The 18,186-nt window shown below is 56.9% G+C and overlaps 2 protein-coding genes across 2 annotated transcripts; both read right to left on the minus strand.

Moving 5' to 3' along the window:
- Nucleotides 1-4,052: 4,052 nt before the first annotated feature.
- CPT1C (carnitine palmitoyltransferase 1C) lies at nucleotides 4,053-16,122 on the minus strand. Its single transcript, XM_037819839.1, is given in 19 exon segments — nucleotides 4,053-4,360; nucleotides 4,490-4,582; nucleotides 4,697-4,810; nucleotides 5,068-5,220; nucleotides 5,769-5,903; nucleotides 6,151-6,315; nucleotides 6,901-7,017; nucleotides 8,288-8,393; nucleotides 9,074-9,256; nucleotides 9,391-9,586; nucleotides 9,854-9,994; nucleotides 9,997-10,135; nucleotides 10,346-10,423; nucleotides 12,450-12,587; nucleotides 12,675-12,776; nucleotides 12,907-13,078; nucleotides 13,956-14,095; nucleotides 15,133-15,279; nucleotides 15,445-16,122. Coding segments are annotated over 18 exon segments (2,496 nt in total). The 5' UTR covers nucleotides 15,274-15,279; nucleotides 15,445-16,122; the 3' UTR covers nucleotides 4,053-4,177.
- A 619-nt stretch (nucleotides 16,123-16,741) lies between these two features.
- LOC119521501 (ADM5-like) lies at nucleotides 16,742-17,897 on the minus strand. Its single transcript, XM_037819840.1, has 2 exons — nucleotides 17,389-17,897; nucleotides 16,742-17,173 (listed from the first exon to the last, which is right to left on the minus strand). Exons 1-2 carry the CDS (start codon nucleotides 17,472-17,474, stop codon nucleotides 16,951-16,953), a joined length of 309 nt encoding a protein of 102 aa, XP_037675768.1. The 5' UTR covers nucleotides 17,475-17,897; the 3' UTR covers nucleotides 16,742-16,950.
- Nucleotides 17,898-18,186: the final 289 nt, after the last annotated feature.

Here is an 18,186-nt window from a genome sequence, read left to right on the forward strand (position 1 = left end):
AGTGGCTTTCTCTCGCTCCATGGCCTTCCATATAAGGTCTTCAGTTAAAGAATTAAGACCCATCCTGATTCAGTTGGGCCATGCCTTAACTGAGGTAACCTTGTCAAAAGGTCCTATTTACAAGGATTCACACCCACAGGAATGGATCAAGTTTAAGAATTTGTTTTTCCAGTGTACATACATACAGCTCCAAGCCACCACACTGCCCTCAAATCTCCAGAAAGGAAACGCAGCCCTGCCAATGCTCGTAGAACCAGCCAAACCACACCATATCCAGATTTCTGACCTACAGAACCATGTGAGAATAAATTTATGTTGTAAGCCTGTGAATTTGTGGTAATTTGTTAGGGTAGCAACAGTAATCTAATATTCCAAGAAATTAACATTGCTACACTACTATTAACTAAACTACAGACTTGATTCAGCTTTTACTCGTGTTTCCGATAATGCCCATTTTTCTGTTCTAGAACCCAATCCAGGACTCCACACTGTATTTAATTGTCTTGTCTCCTTATTCTCTTCCAATCCATGACAGTTCTTGAGTCTTGTCTTTCACGACATTGAAACTTGTGAAGACTATTGCTCAGTTGTTCTGTAGCATGTCTTTCATTTTAGGTTTACTCTTTGTTTTCTCAGGATTGGAGGGAGGGGAGGGTAAACATTTTTTGCAAAGATGCCAGAGAACCAACATGCCCTTCTTAGTGTGTCACCATACCGGGGGCTTTGTGACGTTGCTGTCTCTTATTACTGCCCATGTTAGCCCTGATGGGTTCATTTCCCAAGGCCTCCGTAGCAAATAACCACAAACTGGATGGCTTGAAACCATGGAAAGTTATTCTCTCACAGTTCTGAAGGCCAAAAGTTTAAAATCAAGGTGTCGTTTTCCCATCTGTAAAATGGGCACAACTGTATCAACCAATCTCAACATCAAACAATATCAATCTCCAAATGTATTGTGAAGACAAAATTAAAAATGGTACTTTGTGAAAAATGCTTAGCACTTGTACGGGGCCTGCTATGTAATCAATGGCCAAATAATGGTAGCTATTACTGTTCGGGACAGGTTTGGGGTTAGGACTGGTAATAATCATAATCATCATTATAATAGATTTAGTGGCTCATTGCAATGCGGGAAGTGGCACATCCTGGGAAACCATAGGATAGCTCAGTAAGAGGAGGTTCCAAGGGGAAAGTGACAGGACTGGGGCTTGAGTTAGCGATTTGTGGGAGAGTTCAAGGAAGCAGGGTTTTCTCTGGAATGCATTTTGGCAAAGCAGAAGTGGTTTTCGGATTGTGTGCCTTAATCAAATCTAGAGGCGAAGTGAACGGAGCCGGGCTAACGCTGTCCTTGATAACAGAGCCGTCACCCAGACCAGCCAGGAGAGGGGGAGGTTTGGCCATTTTTGCAGTTCAGACAGCGCTCTTGTTTTTGTTTGTGCTCACACACAATGACAGAGAGGTCTTGTTTTTGTCTCACTCCGTCAGTGTCACACAATGGCTCTGCATGCTGTTGGTTTTCCACTAAATTGGATATATTCAACACGCAAACGCCACTGCTCGATCGAGTCAGGCCAGTTCAGCTGAACAAACGTCTAGCTGACTTTTTTCTCAATAAGGAAAACAACAGGAACATCAATTATGCACCTACTCTGTGTAAGTCTCTGTGCAAAACGCTACATAGAGACCTCTTCTAAGCCTAGAAACAATCTTGGGGTCACTGTGATTACTTTCCCATCTTCGGCTGGGGCTGAGAGAGAAGTCAGTTGCCCCAAATCAGACATCAGAAAATGACAGAGCTGTCACTGGAATCCAGGCCTAAATTGCCCCAGGTTGTTAGCAGGGTGATGGGATTGTGGTTATTGGTAAAAAAAAAAAAAGAGAGAAATGTAGGGGTGTTTAGGGAAGTAGAGGCAGCCACATGGTTGATATTAGAGATGGGGATGGAGGAAGGGGGTGACGTTCGGAGGGAGATGAAGAGGGACATTGTGTTACTTTTCTCTTGCTGCGTAACAAATTACCATAAACTTAGTGGCTTATGAAACACACACATTAATTATGCAGTTTCCCAAGGTCAGAAATCTGTTCCCAGCTTAGCTCGGGCTGCACTGAGCTGGCAGTTGGGGCTGTGGTCTCAGCCGAGGCTCAAGCGGGGAAACAGCCACTCCCACCCTCCTTCTTATTATTGGCGGAATTCGTTTCTTTGTGGTCGGATGACTGGGGGCCCTGGGTGTCTGCTGGTGGTCTCCTGGAGGCTGCCCTCTGCTCCGAGAGGCCCCTTAGAGTTCCTTGTGGTGTATAAATGAGCCCAAGACGGTCTCTGTGCATTGGCTCTGGGTGTTGTTTCTTCAGGGCAGCCTGGATCTGTCAGAATAGGCTGTTGGTGCCAAACTTCAATTCTTACACATCTGAATAAAAAAACAAAAAACACTCCAACTAAGCAATGTGTAGCTCTCTCTGGAGCTGAACGGCTTTGCCTACCCTGTGGAACTCCACCCAACATCTGCTAGCCAGAGATAAGATAAAACTGCAGTTATAAAGCCCCTTGGGGCTTTCTGTCCAGATGTCCCCTTCTTGCTGGCTCCGTGACATTGTCTATAGCTGTGTAAGCACGCACACGCACGCGCGTGTGCGCGCGCGCGCACACACACACACACACACACACACACACACACACATGCCCCTTCGACTTTCCCCCTTCTCCAGTTTTCTCTCCCTCTGCTTCCCCTTCTGGTGGCTCCCGTACACCCCAACCTCTGGGAGGGCTCCTGCTTCAAGGGGTCTTTCCCTCTCACAGCAAACCTGTCAAAACGGCACCCCAAGAAAATAGCCTGGGCGTTGCTGCCATCTAGCGGCCAAATCTTTTTCTTGCTCAACTCCGAAAGCCTCAATCTTCAACTCACCACACCTGGCCAGGTAGGCTTTTCCAACATGGCCACAAGCCAACAAGGAGACTCTCTTGCCCCAGTCTGTGAAGACTTTTTGATCTGGATTTAGACTGAGGTATGCAGGGTTTGTATTAGTTCTCTACTGTTATGTAAAAAAAATGACCCCCAAATCTAGGAGCTTAAAACAATAGACATTTATTATCTCACACAACTTCTGAGAGTCAGAAATCCAGCAGCAGCTTGGCTGGGTGGATCCGGCTCCATCATCAAGGTGCCAGTTGGGCGCATTCATCCAAAGGCTCGCCCGGAGCCGGAGGACCTGCCTTCTAGATGGTGCACCCACGGGTTCCTCAGTGGCTGGGGGAGGTTGAGGAGCTGAGGATTTTGATTTTGAGATGGAGTTGGTGTTATTATGCTTGACTTGATGGAAGTAAGGGGGATTGGAGTCTTGAGTATTGGAAATCTCTTCAGGGCTTGTCGGATGATTGGGGTTTTGTATTGAGATGGGGTTTGTGTTAGGACTCTTTTGAGGCTGGTGGCGGTTATGGTGCTAGTGATAGGATAATGGGAGTATACCAGGGGTTCAGTCTGGGAGGGTGGTGGTTACCATCATAACTATGGGTCAAGTTAAAGTTTTTGTTATGGTGGAGGTGAAGGGGGAGGCTGGTTGTATAGTTCTAATTGTGGCTGAGTTGTTCGGAACATTGGGGACGGGGATTGGTGTCACAGAACTGTTGGTCGTTGGAACCACGGCCGTGACCAGGGTGGTGGAACTGGGTCATGCATATCCTAGTATTGGGAACTGAATCCTTCACTGCAGTGGAGCTTCAGCGGGTGGGGTTTGGGCTGAGTGATAAGAATCTGGGTGGATTCATTTGGGGGCTGTCAGTTGGGGTGGTCAGTCTGGGTCATTAGGTTTGGTGGTTGGTGTTGGGATATCAAGAGTGGAGCTATGGAGAGTTTCTGAGGTTGTTTGATTGGAATTGGCCTTGGCTGGTTCAGTTTGGTGTTACTGGAGTTGGGAATGGAGTCAACTGGCCAGGCAGTGGGTGGGAATGGGTGGGTGAGGTTATGGTTGCAACTGGGAATCCATGGTAACTTCTCCTCCATCCCAATCCTCATTCCTCCCACCCCCACCCAGCCTGAGACGATACCAGACAACACACACCCGGCTCACACGTTTATTGTCCCCGAGTAGGGTTTCCCAGCAGGCTGCCCCTGTCCTGCACCAGCTCAGCGGTGGAGATCCTCACCCTGGTTCCCGAGGGAGACCAGCTCCCTGAAGGAAGAGATCAGACACTGGTGGACAGCGTGGGAGCCCTGAAGCTCCCAATCTGACTGGAGAGGGAGCCACATCTGTGACCCGGGTCTTCCCCTAACCGTGGGCGCCTGCATCTGGGGCCCTGCCCCGTCTGGAACAGGGAGGCCACGTCCAACAGTGCGTCCTCGATGCGCTGCCCCAGCCGATGGGAGTCCTGCAAGGGGAGATGCGTCCTGTCCAGGGGAAGCTGGGAGACGGGCTTCTGGGGGCCGAGCAACAAGCAATAGGGCTAGGGGCTGGTGGTCGGGACTCCCAGAGGAGGAGCTGTTCGCGTTCGCCTCACCGTTTTGGTGCTTGATTTCTTGCTGGAGATGTGGAAGGTGATCATGTCGTCCCCCATGAAGATGTAAGAAACACCATAGCCGTGGTCATCGGCCTGGAATGGGAAAGGGTGAGGGGCACAAAATAGCCTCCCTCCACCCCCTCCTCTCGCAGGACCCCGGAGTCCAGCCCCTGAGCCCCGCCCCCTTCCGGCTGCGGCTCCACCCACAGGCCCGAATCCTCCGCCCGAGGCAACGTAGTCGGGGTAACTGTGGACGTCAAACAGGTGCGGCTGCTGAACGGGGATCTGGCTGGTGGCCATCTGCCACTGCTCCGAGTGAACCTGGGGGGCAGAGGGCAGGCGGCTCGCAAAGACTGCAGATGCGCACCTCTGCGCTCCCCGCCCGGCCCCGCTGCGCGCCACGGCCCCGGCCCCCACCGTGACCCCGCCCCACCGTGACCCCGCCCCCGCCATGGGCCCGCCCCCTTGCTTCTCCGCTCTCTTCTGGGTTCTCTTTCCCTTCTCTTGCCCCCCACCCCTCAAGTCCTTTCCTTCTCCAGCGACTCCCCACTTCCACAACCCTTTCCCAGCGTCCCCACCTGGGCCAGGAAGGGCGCCTGCAGGCGGAGGAAGCGGGACACGATGTAGAGCGCGAAGAGGTGGCGGTCCACGCCCTGCCCGGTCATGGCAGCCTTCAGCAGAGACTGGTGCTTGTCCACCGCCACGCGCAGCAGGGCGAGGCACTGCGGGTCCTGGGGCCACAGGAGGGTCACCGGTCACGGCGCCACCCAGGGATATCAGCCCCACTTTACAGGGGATGAACAGGTTTCCCACACAGCAAGGCAGAACCAGAAGGTTCCCAGATCTGTCTGATTTCAGAGCCCAAACTCCTTGCATTGCACCACAACACCTCAGAGGTAGGGAGCAGGGAGGGCGAGTGAGGTGCCTGGGGGGCGGGGTCCTGAACTCAGAGGTTCCAGGGACCCTGAGGAATGGGACAAAGGGAATCATGGGCCACAAGGAGAACACACAGAGGCAATCAGAGCTGCACTGTGGAAAAGGCCCCCTCTGTAGTCCTCCCTCTGCCGTGCTCCACCAGTGCCTGTTACGGCCATGAAAGCACACATCACATCGTGCTGAATGATCTCTGCCTCCCCCATCACACAGGTTGCTCCGTGAGGTCCATCTCTGTACCCCTCCTGCCTTGGATGGGGCGTGGCACCCAGTAGGTGCTCCACAAATGTTTGCAAATGGTTGAGTGCATGCAAATGAGCAGGCCTCCAGTGAAGCCGACACCCACTGTCTGCTTCTCATCCTCCATGGCTCTCACAAAGTTGCAGGCTTCCCTCGTGCAAGACCGCACCGTCTCCGTCCGGCCTTCCAGGAACAAGCGAGTCATGACCGACTCGTAAGTCAGGCAGAATTGACCCCTGTCCTGGGGGACGAGGAGGAGAGAAGCCTGTCAGCTGGGCTCAGGAAGTCCTCACAGGCTTGAACCACCTCTGTCCGGGGCTCCAGCCCTCTCCCGCCAGGTTGGGACACGGAAATCAAGATGGCGACCCACGATGGCAACCACCGAGAGGAGAGTCATTGACTTCTGCTGAGGGGGCTCAAGAGGCAGGTCTTGGAGGCCTGGGGGTCTGAGGTCCTGAGAGGGGGCTGGGTTGGGGAACCCCACTGACCCGGTAGTGGGCCAACTGCAGGGCCATCTGGATGAAGCTGTCTGGAGAGAGGTGGCAGCGTTTGATGAAGCTCTTGCCAAAGTGGGAGAAGGGGAAGACGTGGCAGTCGATGTCTCCAGACAAGGTCGTGGCTCCCCTCAGGGCTAGAGAGATGGACAGATGGATCTGGCAGAGAGGGCGGGGAGGAATGGCCAGGGTTAAGGATGGGGTAGGGCTAGAGTGGGAATGGAATTGGAAGTGGGGATGGGAATGGAGTTAGGATTGGGGTGGAATATGGAAACGGAGACAGAGAAGGAGGTGGAAATGAAGGACGGGTGAAAGACAGGACAGGGATGGTAATGATGATTACAATGGGATTGGGGCTGGGTTGGGAATGGGGATTGGGTATGGGGACTGAGCTGGGATTGAGGTGGCACTGGGGATGGGATTAGGACTGGAAATGGGATTGAGTTTAGGTATGGTGATGGTGTTGTGGATAAGACTGGGAATGGAGATAGGTTTGGAGTGGTGAAGGGAGTTGGATTGGAGTTGGGATGGGATTGGAGTTGAGTTGGAGGTTGAGGTTGGGACTGAAGCTGGAATTGGCCATGTGGCCAGTATTAGACTTGGGGATGAGGTTGGATTGGGAATGGGGTGGAATCTGAGGTTGGGGATCGGTTGGGTTGGGGTTAGGGATGCAGGTTAATTTTGAGGTTGAGATTGGAGTCAAGGCTAGGACTTTGGAAGAGAGGCCCCAAAACTCGGCCTCACCTTGTCTGGAAGGTCCCAGTGCAGCCGCTGGGGCTGGGGCAGTGTGGGGTCAGGGTGTCCCTTGCAATGGCCGTCTGCTGAGTAGCCCAACTGAAAGCATTCTGTAGCCAGAGTGAACTGTGGACAGACAGAGGCTGTCAGAGGCCCTTCCTTCTTCTGGACCAAGGGCCATCTAATCAGGGTCCTCTTTTCATAAGTCCCTTCTGGGGGGTGCAGAGTGGAGTGTTCCCTGAGAAACAGAAACCCCTGATATTCGCAGAAGACACGTTCATCGGGAGCAGGACTAAAATGCAACTGGTGCCTGTTTACCCAGCTGCAGCAGCAGAACCTTGAACTTCTGACTGGTAGAAAGAGGTCCACCACCCAGCTGCCCCGGGGACTGTCCGTGGTCCTGGGCCTGGAGCCTGTACCCCTTCTGACCGACCGATGCCCACGCCCTGCTGGCTTTTTAAATATTTTAAATCCGCCCCATCGAGCACCTACTACCCACCAGCCCTCTCACATTTCCATTTAATTCTCACAACAACCCGAGGAAGACAGGATTAATATTCCCATTTTGATAATGGAAATATATTGGGCACCTCATTTGTGCCTTACAGTTTGTATTTCTTTTGATCTTTCTCTATGTTACCCCTCTTCACTTAAAGTCAATGTACAGAGATGATATATTGGTACAAAGTGGTTTGAAAGATCTGAGGTTAAACTGAATTGAGACTTGCATTTATAAATATTATTAAAAGGAGAAACACTCCATTTTGCAAATGAGAATCAGGCACAGAAGGGCCAATGCTCGCATAGGGCTGTTCTCAAGATCTGGAAGTGACCACTTTTCTCTTCACGCTCATCTGGTCCCCACCCCAGGTCAGGGAACTGCATCTAAGACCAAGGAAGAGTGGGGGGGACTCAGAGGGAGCAGAAACCACCACCCCCAACCCCCACCGCCCCAGTTTAAGGGCTAGCTAAAGTGGAGAAAGAAGAGAGTCTAGGATCCTTAGGACTGGCAGGAAACTTAAAGATAAAAGAAAAACCGCTCTCATCTGCCTAAAGGGAAATGGAAGGCTCAGAGGAGGTGAGCAACTTGCTCAAGGTCACACAGCAAACCAGAGCTGGAAGACAGTTCTGACTCGGTGACGTTGTTGAAAGGCTTTCAACTCCAGCGTCAGAGCATTCTGAGTTCATATCTCCGCTCGGTCATGGCTGTGTGACTCCAGACACATCACTTCCCTTCTCTGAGCCCAGATTTTCCCTTTCGTCGAAGGCAGGTTGGAATCCCAGACCCCGACCTGGCTGGGTGACACTGGGCTGATGTCTGCCTCTCTCTGAGCCTCGATTTTAACACTGATCCCAAGACCCTGGACAGGACGATCTTTGGAAATGCTGCCCCTACCTCCCACATGTGTCCTGAGACGGGGCAGTCGGCCCACGAGTGCTCCACGCTGAGGCCCAACTTCCCGTTGGAGAACACGATTAAAGTGAAGGATTTGTCAAACCAGCTGTGGGGGGGAGAGTTCAAAGGGGTCACCAGAGAGCGGGGGGATGGGGCCCTGGCAGGAGGACCTCAGGGTGCCCTCTGTGGGACCTGAGAGGGTATCTCGGGGTAAGGAGAGCTGGGAGTCAAGGCTGGGGTTCTCGTGCAGGGATCCCCAGGAGGGTTGGGAGTTTCTCTAGAGAGTGGTTTCAGAGGGTCTCTGAGACGTGTCTAGGATTCCATGAGTTTGGGGATTTCTTGGGAATGTGGTGAGGAAAGTTTGGGGGGAAGATGTTGGGTTTGTGGGGTGTTGGGACATTAGGGGATTCTCCTGGAGACCCTAGAAATGACAGCAGTGCCCGGTGGGAAACTATGAAGTCAAGTTATTGGAGATCCTCTAAGTATGGGGGTCTTGGGCCTGGAGGTGTCTGCATTAAAGTCTGAGGCTACAGTGGGTCTAAAAGTCTGAGTTTGAGGACCTAGGTTTGGGGTCCCGGGTCTCTGGTTCTGGGAGTTTATGGGTCTGGGGTCTCCAAGTTTTGAGTCACAGGGTCTGGGGTCCTCAGTTCTGGGAGGTCCGTAGATCTGGAGACCCCCCAGGTCAGGGGTCCCGGGTTTGGTTGTCTTGTGTCTGGGGCCGTGGGTCTGGATATCAGGTTCTGGGGGTCCCGGGTTTTGGGGTCCAAGTCCCCGGGGCCGACTCACCGGTCATGGCCCCGGCCAGCCAGCAGGGCATGGGCGTAGGCATCCAGTGGTGCCGCGGGGTCGTCCTTGGTGAGCCCCCCGGGCTCAGAGTCCAGCGACACGAAGAAGGCCGCCCCTTCGACGGCCTCCAGGGCATCTGCCGCCCGGCTCTGCAGGGACTTCCGGACCTGGGCCCACATGGGCCTGTCGGGGGACGTGCCTGAGCCCAGCCTGACCCTCGACCCTGCCCTGTCCCCCCGTCTTGGCCCCAAAGCTGCTCTTCTGCCGCCTCCAGAGACCAGCTGGGCCTCTGGGTGGCCCTGACCTCTGACCCTCACCTGGGAGCAGCGGTCAAGGCGGCCAGGTGCTCCTCCTGGGGACAGGCGGGTGAGGGGTCCTCCAGGATGCGCTGGAACTGCTGCTCCAGGGCCCGTGGGGGAAGCAGGCTGCTTTGCCCGTGGGTCCCCACTCGGAAGAATCGGCCCCGGTGGAAGACGGCCACGTGTCGGCTGTCCTGGAGGTGGCGGATGTGGTCTGGGGACAGCATGGGCAGCAGTGGGGGGGATAAGAGTACCAACATGTGGGTCGTCGTTCTAAGCCCTCAGCTATCACCACCCCAGTACCGCTATGATCCCATTTCAGGGATGGGGAAACTGAGGCTCAGGAAGCATAATAGTTTGCCCAAAGTCACACAGCTAAGGAGGGATGGGCAGCCTGCGTCTAGGGTCCGCACTCTCGGTGGCTACATTGTTTCGTCCCTATCTGTGGGGACGGGGGCCCGGGGAACAGGGGGTGCCTCACCTTTCTGCACCCCCGGAATGCGGGTGGTGTTGAATATCTTCTCATACTGAGCGGAGCACAAGGGGCGCGTCCCCATCAGCAAAGTCTGTGGGAAGTGGCGGGCTCGTGAGTTGCCTCCCGGGACTGGGGGCAACGGCCTCCACCCCCCAGCCTACGGCGGGCCCCCCCTCTTACAGGTGGGATCTCCTGGCGGTTCAGGTGGTGGCGGTACAGCAGGAGCGCGTGCACAGCGTTGCCGGCTCGGGCAGCCTGCAGCGGTGTGGGCGTGACGTACAGGAAGTCCTGGGGGGCCGGCGGAGGGGGCCCCAAAACACCCAGGGGTCAGGCCTGCCCCTGATGGGGAACTGACCCCAAACCCAGGCCCTGACTCCAGCAGAGGGCAGCAGGGTGAGTCCCAGACCATACACCCCACATTCTACCTGGACCCCCAACCCCAGATTTGGGGGGCTGACTAGAGACCCCAGCCAGCCCCTCCGCTTGCCCGCTCCTCACCATCATGTAGTAGTTGCTGTTCACCATCAGCGAGTTCCGGGAGCGCAGGTACACAAATTCTTCCCACCAGTCACTGACCTGGAGGTGGGGAGGGGGAGGCACAGCTGGGGCCCTGGGGTGGCCCTGGAGTGGGAGGCGGGAATGGGGGGGGACAAGCTCCTCTGACTCTCCCCTGGGAAACAGGGAGGGCAGATACCAATGACCGGGATCAGTAACTAGCAATAACCTAGAAATCCATCCGCAGGGGAGCCTTTGGCCAAACTGTGCTATGCTCGCACAGAGAAATACTATACAGCTGTTAAAAAGAATAAAATAATTTTAAAAAACGTAGAACTGTAAAAAAAAGAACAAGTTCCATCCATATGTATCCACATGGAATGGCCACTAAGATGCAAAATAATCCCATTTGAAATTAAAAAAACACACAATAGTACCATGTATATTTCTCTGCGCACAAATAGAGGTAGATCAATACTCAGAAAAGACTCTGCCCAAAGTGCCTCTTGCAGGGGAGGGTGGAGGGGGCTAGGATTAGGGGCACCCGCCACCCCAGGCCTGATGAGCCAGGCCTGCCCCCTGGAAGAGGAGTTTCCAGTCTGCCCTGGATCGGAAGGAGGGGATGCATTTAGACCAAGGCGGGAGCAAGGACTTCCCACAAGCCGCAGGAGAGCCACCCGTTTGCAGGCCCAGGTGCGCTGGGAGCAGGGCTTCACACAGAGGGCTGGGATCTTGGGGGTCCCCAGCAGCCCTACTCTGCTCACCACCTTCCTCAGCAGGAGTTGGGGGCTCTCCTGAGCCGGACATATTTCTGGACATTTATGGTGGAGACAGCTCCTCTGATACCTAGGTAAGAGCGCTTCCTCGGTGTCTCTGCCTGGTCCCCTCGGGCCTGTTTGAGCCTTGTTCCCTCCCCTTGGTCCGTCGCCCCAGCCTCCAGCCTGTCCCCTCATCGGTCCCCAACACAGCCAGGAGCTGACCTGCCCCTCCCCTGCTCACAGCCCTCCTGCCCATGGCTCCCAAGTGCCCCCAAGAGAAAGCCCAGGGCCCTCAGCCTGGCTTTGGGGCCTCTCCCCGCTGCCACCCTCCCAGCCCTTTGTTCTGGCTCCAGTGGAGTGCGGGCTCCTTGTCCTCAGCCCAATCTGGACAACCTTCCTGCCTCCTCTCCTTTACCCACTCTGCCCTTGTCCTAGAACGCCTTCTTACCAACCTGACAGGTCCAACTCCTCTCCAGCCTTTAAGGCCCAGCCTGAAGGCCCTCTCCTCCGGGGATCCCCAATCCTCTAATCCAGCTGTGGTCTCCTCTGACCCCCCCCATACCACCCCATGTGTCTCTTCGGGGTCACCTCCACTTCATGACACATGGTTTGATGGCCATTTACAGCCTTCCCAGAATGTAAGACCTGTAAGTCCTGATTTGGGCAAATCCTTGCCTCTGTGCCTCAGTCTCCTGAGAAGGTCAACTGAGAATACAATTAAGGACTTAGCTCCCCAACTCAGAATATGAGCCCCTTTGGGGACAGTGTCCTCGAACAGACGGGAGGAAGCGAGAACTATGCCGGAGGCGGGGCTTAGCGTGATGGAAGTCAGGGGTGGAAAAGTGCACGGGCCCTGGAATTCTGGTTCAGAGCGCTGGAGCATTAGCGGGCGGAGCTCTGGATGTGGACAGACTTGGAGGGCGTCTGCGATTACTGACTGCGCAGAACTCTGGCTCATCCGAGGGTGGGCTCAGAATGTTGTGGCATCAGGGGGCGGGGCCAGAAGGTTGGCATTTGAGTGGGCGGGGCTCAGAACGTTGGCGCACCAGGGGGCGGGGCCAGAAGGTTTGTGCGTCAGAGGCTAGGCTCCGAATGTTGGTGCATCAGGGGGCGGAGCTCAGACCCATGGACCATGCAGGGGCGGGGCTCCGCATCGGGGGCGGGGCTCAGAATCTTTGCGCACTTGGGGCGGGGCTGCAACTGCGGGGCATGCTCTGCCTTGGCCTGGGGTTGTGGGCGTGTGATGGGGGAACTGGGCACGGCGTCAGGAGGGCGAGCTGAGGACCTCAGCCTTCCCTGCTGGGAAGTTCCAGCGGTGGGGCAGGGGCGGGGGGTCTCGTGGGACTCACATAATTGGCCGCCCACCAGGACTTGAGCCACAGATACCACTGCAGCAGCGACGCCTGCAGCCTCAGGAATTCTTGCGCTAGGACCGCCGTCCAGTCGAAGTCCTCGTCGGACAGGACGGGCCGGACGGACTCCAGGTACTGAAGGAGGAGAGCAGAGAAGAGGGCAGGTCACCCCGGGCCGCCCCGGGCCACCCCTCTTGGCCCTCCCCAGGGTCGCAGACCCACCTTGCGCACGGTGTCCTGCACGGCGGGCACCGGCTGGCGCGGCAGGGAGCGCTGGTAACTGAAGAGCATTGGGGAGCGCCCGGAGAAGATACGGACCAGGGCCTGGGCAAAAGGGGTTCATACTGGGTCATCAAACCCCTCGCTGGAGCCGGAACTCACAGAGGGAATGGGACAGAGACCCAGAGAGAAGGGGACGCAAGTCCAGAGAGAGGGGGCTCCTTCCTGCACATACCAGCCAGGTCTTGGTGGGGGAAGACATGGTGCCGTGGGGCTCGAGCAGCCAGCCGTGGTAGGACAGAAGCAGCTTCAGGGCCACGTGGAGTGTGAAGATCAGCGCCCCCCACAGACAGGAGGCGAACACTGCAGCCGCCAGGGCCACCCGAAGCCCGTGGTGCTGTCCGCCCCTGGGTGGAGAGAAGGAGGCGCTGGGCCGGGGTCTCCTGGCCTCCCAACCTCCCTCCCCTCCAGCCCCTGCGGTTCCGAATATCCTCCCGCCCTGGTCTTTCCGCTGTTGGAGGCAGATCTGGTCAAATTTGGAGTCATTCAGAGAATTCAGTTGCCTCATTTTTGAAGTAGGTGTGACTCCCCCCACCCCCCAAGCCCCTCAGCATTGTGGGGACCCCAAGCTTCTAAAATCACTTCCAGCAGAACTTGGTGGGTCCTTAATAAGAGAAAGCTGTTGTTTCTCAAAGTGTGGTCTATGGATCAGCGGCAGCAGCACCGGGGAACTTTTTGGAAATGCAAACAATTCCAGGGCACCACCCAGACCTAGGAAATTAGAATATCTGGGAGTGGAGCCTGGCAATGAGTGTTTTAACAAGCCCCTCAGGTGATTCCAATGAAGAATGAAGTTGAAGAACCACCAGTCTAAAGTTACAGTAAGTTCCTGGCACTGGACTGAATATTCCACAGGTATGCTTTTAATTCCACTCTAAGAAGCAATTTTATTACCCCTGTTTTACTGATGAAGACCCCACACTGGGAATGGTGAAGTTTTTTACTCAAGGCCACAGAACTGGATAGTGGCAGAGCTCATAATCATTTTGTCAGTTTTTATAACCACGTCTGGACATTTTCTAGGTTGTCACCATCCCTCTTAGCCAGAAGCAACCAGGATGGAAAATGTACACAGAGAAGAGAAGAAATCACCTCCCTTTTTTTTGAGCTTCTGCCTTTGTTAATCTGACCCAGCGTTTCAGTGGTTAGTTTCCTACACTGATGGAGAAACTTATTGGGAGGAGGGTTGGGGAGTTACTGGGGTGAGGTGGGGGGGGACCTCACCAGTCTGGCAGCAACTCTTTGATCTTCTCCATCAGCCCTAGGGACGGATCCAGCTGAAGAAACCAGGCGAGCTGTATCGTGCTGTAGAGGAAGAGCCAGCTGAGGGGGCTGGCGGGGTACACACCGGTGACAAAGTCATTCTGCAGGGAGGAAAGGGCACCCACTCAATCATTTATGCCCTCTTCTGAGCACCTGCCCTGTGCCATTCTCAGATAGTTATCAAGTACCCAGGGCGTGCTGAGCCCCGAGCTGAGTGCTGCAGATCCAGTGGGGTACACACAGATCTGGGCCCTGTCATTGGGGAGCACAGTCCAGAAGGAAGTGGGTACGTAGGGCAGGAGCACAGAGCCCAGGGCGAGTTCCATGAAGGCAGCTATTCGGCTCCAGGCAGTCAGATGACAAGGTGAGTGTCAAAGAGGCAAAATGATCTCCCTTATACTGCAGGGCCTGGAAGTTGCAGGACTTCTAGTACTACCAGACCGTGGAATGAATGAATGAATGGATGAGAGTACTGAAACTTAGTACACTCCCAAGGAAGTTATAAAGACTGGCATCCCGTGAGCACTTCTGTGTGCGTTCGTAAGGAGTACCTCTTTAAATCCTCTGACACCCCCCCCCCCACCCCGTGAGGGGATAGCAAGATGATTCCATTTTACAAATGACACAGGTTGAAGGTCCCACGGCCAGTGGGTTCTGATTGGCCCCTGGGCATGGGTGCTCTAGAGCAGAGGCCAGGGCCAGGAGCCTGGGGGCTGAACTGGAGGTCCCCATCTTGGCACCATGGAGAGGGCACACAGCTTACTGGAGAGGGTGCTAGGGCTTCGGGGTCAGGGGAAAAGGAGGCCCCTGTGGGACATGGGTGTGGGCTCCTGGAGATCCCGACCAGGTCATGGGGATCAGGGGGTTCCTAGAATGGGAGAGCACCTCATTCTAGAACCTGGAAATGGAAGGAAAAGGTGAGAAGATCACTATGGGGGAAGGGGTGAGGCTGAGGATCCCCAAAGTGAGCCCCAGAGGATCCGGATATGGCTTAAAGGATCCTGGAAGTGGACCCCGAAGTTTCCAGAGGGGATGACAGGTTCCCAGAAGTCCTACTGGGATGCCGGAAGTGGGCCCCAGGCATCCCGGAACAGGGAACTGGATTCCGGGAAGGAAACCCGTCCGCAGCCCTCCTCACCGAGAAACGGGAGAGCCGCCGTTTCCAAGAGCGCAGTCCGGAGAGGTAGATCTCCTGCAACACTGGGGCACTGAGATCCGCTTCGGCCCCGTCGGAGGTCAGCGAGAACCGGAAGCCCACGGCCTGGCGTGCCTCAGCCATATCAGGCTGGAGCCCGGGGAAAGAGGACAAAGGGTCATTCTCCAGGCCCGCGGCCCCCTCCTCCCTCGGACCCAGGAGTCCTGACCCCAAACCCCTTCTCCCCAGGACCTGGCAGTCCAGGACCCCAGCCCCCTCTTCCCGCAGACCCAGGAATCTAGGACCCCAGCTCACCCTTCCCTTAGCACCTGAGGGGCTTTGAGGATACTGGCCGCAGACTCCAGTGTTGGGGGAACGTCAAGTGGGGGGCCCTGTGAACGCACAGAGGGGCGGGCGGTTAAGTCGCGTCAACCCCCTTTGATCTGCTCCGCTGAGAACCCGGTGCAGGAGCGGTGCCCCCGTTTCCCCATACAGGACTCTCAAGATTCCGGGGACGGAGCGGGAAATCGGTCCAGGGTGAGTCTCGGTGTCTCGAGAAAAAACACTGATCCTTCGATCAAAGGAACACCTGCCGGACGCTGGCCCTGTCCAGTCCATTTCCGCTTCCCATTGCACGGCGACGGGGGCTGGGTTGTCTGCAAATTCATCCGCCAGGGGCTGGAGGGGATTGGGAGCGGGGGAGAAGAGCCCTACTGCGCATGCCTCTCAGCCAGGGATGCTGAGGCTGCGAGCGGAGGCGAGCCGCGAGCACGGGGGACGGAAAGGCCCCGACGCCCCACCCAGGACGCGGGCCCCCCGCCCCCGCGGGACCCTGGGCCCCTCGGCCCCGCACTTACCACGCTGAGTCAGGGGTCCGCCGGTAGAATCCCGGGCCCAAGCCCTGCGTGCCGACCACCCCTCTGCTCCCCGCGTTAAGGCGCCGGACCCAATACCCGGCCTGCTGTCCTCCGCAGCTCCTGCCCCACCCCCCCACTCGACACCCAGGAACCCCGATTTCGGCCTCGCGTGCGCCCAGCCGGGTATCCAAGTCCCGGGTTCTATCCCCGCCCGCTTCGAGCCCTCGCGTTCCAGCCCCGCCCCCACCGAATCCCAGCGTCCAATCCCCGCCCTCGGTTCGATTCCCGGCCTCCGTCTCCTGCTCTCCGGCCTGATTCTCCACTCGTGCCTCCGCCGAGCTGCGCAGCTTCGCTCCTCCGCACCCCGGATCCGCGGCCGCCCCCTCGGCTCTTTGTCTCTCTTGTTCTCCTTTCTCTTCGAGGAACGAGGCTCAGCTTGGCCCCCACAGCCCACCTCTGAGCACAGCGTAACGTTAGGCGCGTGGGGTGTGGCACCCGAGCAAATCTCTCTCTGTATCCCGGGAAAGAAAAGGAGGGATTCTTTGGGGTCGGGGCCGCTCACCACAGCCACCCACTGAAGGGTGCTGCTGCAGGGATTGAGTTAGCGCGAAGGAGGCGCTACAGCAGATTGGATTCAAGTTAGACAGTCGAAGGGACTTCCGTGGGGCGGAAAAGGAGAACGGATAAGGGAGGAAGAAGAATATTTAGAACCAGATCCCGATCGGAAGGTCGAGTGGGCACAGACAAGCAGCGACTGCAACATAGAACTCTGGTTTTATTCGGCTAGGCAGGATCCGCTGTGACCCTGGGCCCAGCCCAGTCACTGCCTGGGAAGGTGTGGGAGGCTCGGTCTCAGGGGGAGCCCGGTCTCAAGGGTGGAGTTAGGGGAGAAGAAACTTGGGACCACGACTCCAAAACACAGGTGGGCAAACAGGCTAGGGGAGGCGCAGAGACGTGCCCCACATCATCCAGCAGGCTGGGCACTGCGCCAGCCCCCAGGCCGCGGGCCGGGCTCCTGGGGGTGAAGCAGGACTGTGGCCTCACGCCGGCGGCGGCGCCCGTAGCCGTGGGGGTCGTGGGGCTCGCGGCCGGCCTTCCCCGAGGGCTCCTTGGTGGAGGCGGAGTGGAGCCAGTACATGATCTCGGGCAGGCGGTGCACCTGGCAAGTGCCCAGGGAACACAGGCGCCTGGGGAGGGGGTGTGGGAGGCCAGGTTCAAACAGAGTCCACTCAAGAATTGGGTCATGGAGGGGAAGACACTCAGGCCCCCTCCTAGAGCAGCGGGGCGTGCCTCCACATCCCCGACCCATTCTGCAGATGCGGAACACTGAGGCGGAGAAAAGCTCGCACGCTCCTCACGGCTGTCCTTCCTGCCCCGACCTGCTGCCACCTGCCTTTCTCACCTGCCCGCGGAGTCCGGGGCCCGCAGGGTGCAGGCGGCGAGAGGGAGCAGCAGCAGCGGCAGCAGCAGAGGGAAGTGGGAGGTCATCGTCAGGCCGGGTCAGGTTCAGGGTCAAGAACACCAGCCCTTGAAGGGGCTCTTTTGAAGTGCGGCCCTGTCCCCTTCCCTGGCCTCGGAGCACCCACGTTTAGAGGAATTGATCAGGGCCAATCCCCACTCCGCAGGCGGGTGACAGGGAGCCAAAATCGAGCCTGGATCCCCGTCTCCAGCACGGTGTCCCCGGAGCTCTCATCCGCGTGTTGGTCTCGCAGCAGCTGGCAATGCCCCAGGGAGGACTCAGGAGCCGCGACCCCTTTAAGGCGGAGAGTTGTGGGGCGGAGCCCCTGACCCCGACAGGTGGTTTCCAGGAAAGGGGTGGGGGCGGGGAAGCCCTTCACCCTACCCCCACCCCCACCACGACCCCGTCTTGCTGCGGGTGGAGGGACACGCAGGGGACCTCGGGAGGCTGGGCAGAGGGACAGGTGCAAGGGGGCCCTGGGCTTAACCGGAAGTGGTGTGGGCAGCAGAAGAGGAAGCAGTGAAGTGCAGCCCGAGCCTGGGAAAGTTAGGCCGTGGCCAGTCTCTGCAGGGGACCAGGGTGGATGGGGGCAGGAGGTGCGGAAGTGCAGGTGCGGGCCCACGTGTGGAGATGCGGGGCACGGCCTCCCAGGAGGCGAGTTGGGGGTGGCTGGGGCCTGGGCTTCTTGCTCAACACCGGGAGGCAAATGAGCCCCCCACCCATCCCAAGCCGGTTCCAAGG

Source organism: Choloepus didactylus, chromosome 27, assembly GCF_015220235.1.
Source record: "Choloepus didactylus isolate mChoDid1 chromosome 27, mChoDid1.pri, whole genome shotgun sequence".
Classification (NCBI taxonomy): domain Eukaryota; kingdom Metazoa; phylum Chordata; class Mammalia; order Pilosa; family Megalonychidae; genus Choloepus; species Choloepus didactylus.

What these genes read in the sequence shown, in the direction of transcription:
- LOC119521501 (XM_037819840.1), bottom strand. Translation starts at nt 17,474, where the DNA reads ATGACCTCCCACTTCCCTCTGCTGCTGCCGCTGCTGCTGCTCCCTCTC. An exon ending in GCCCCGGACTCCGCGGGCAG is followed by an intron (nt 17,174 to 17,388) that starts GTGAGAAAGGCA and finishes CCCCCTCCCCAG; the next exon opens with GCGCCTGTGTTCCCTGGGCA.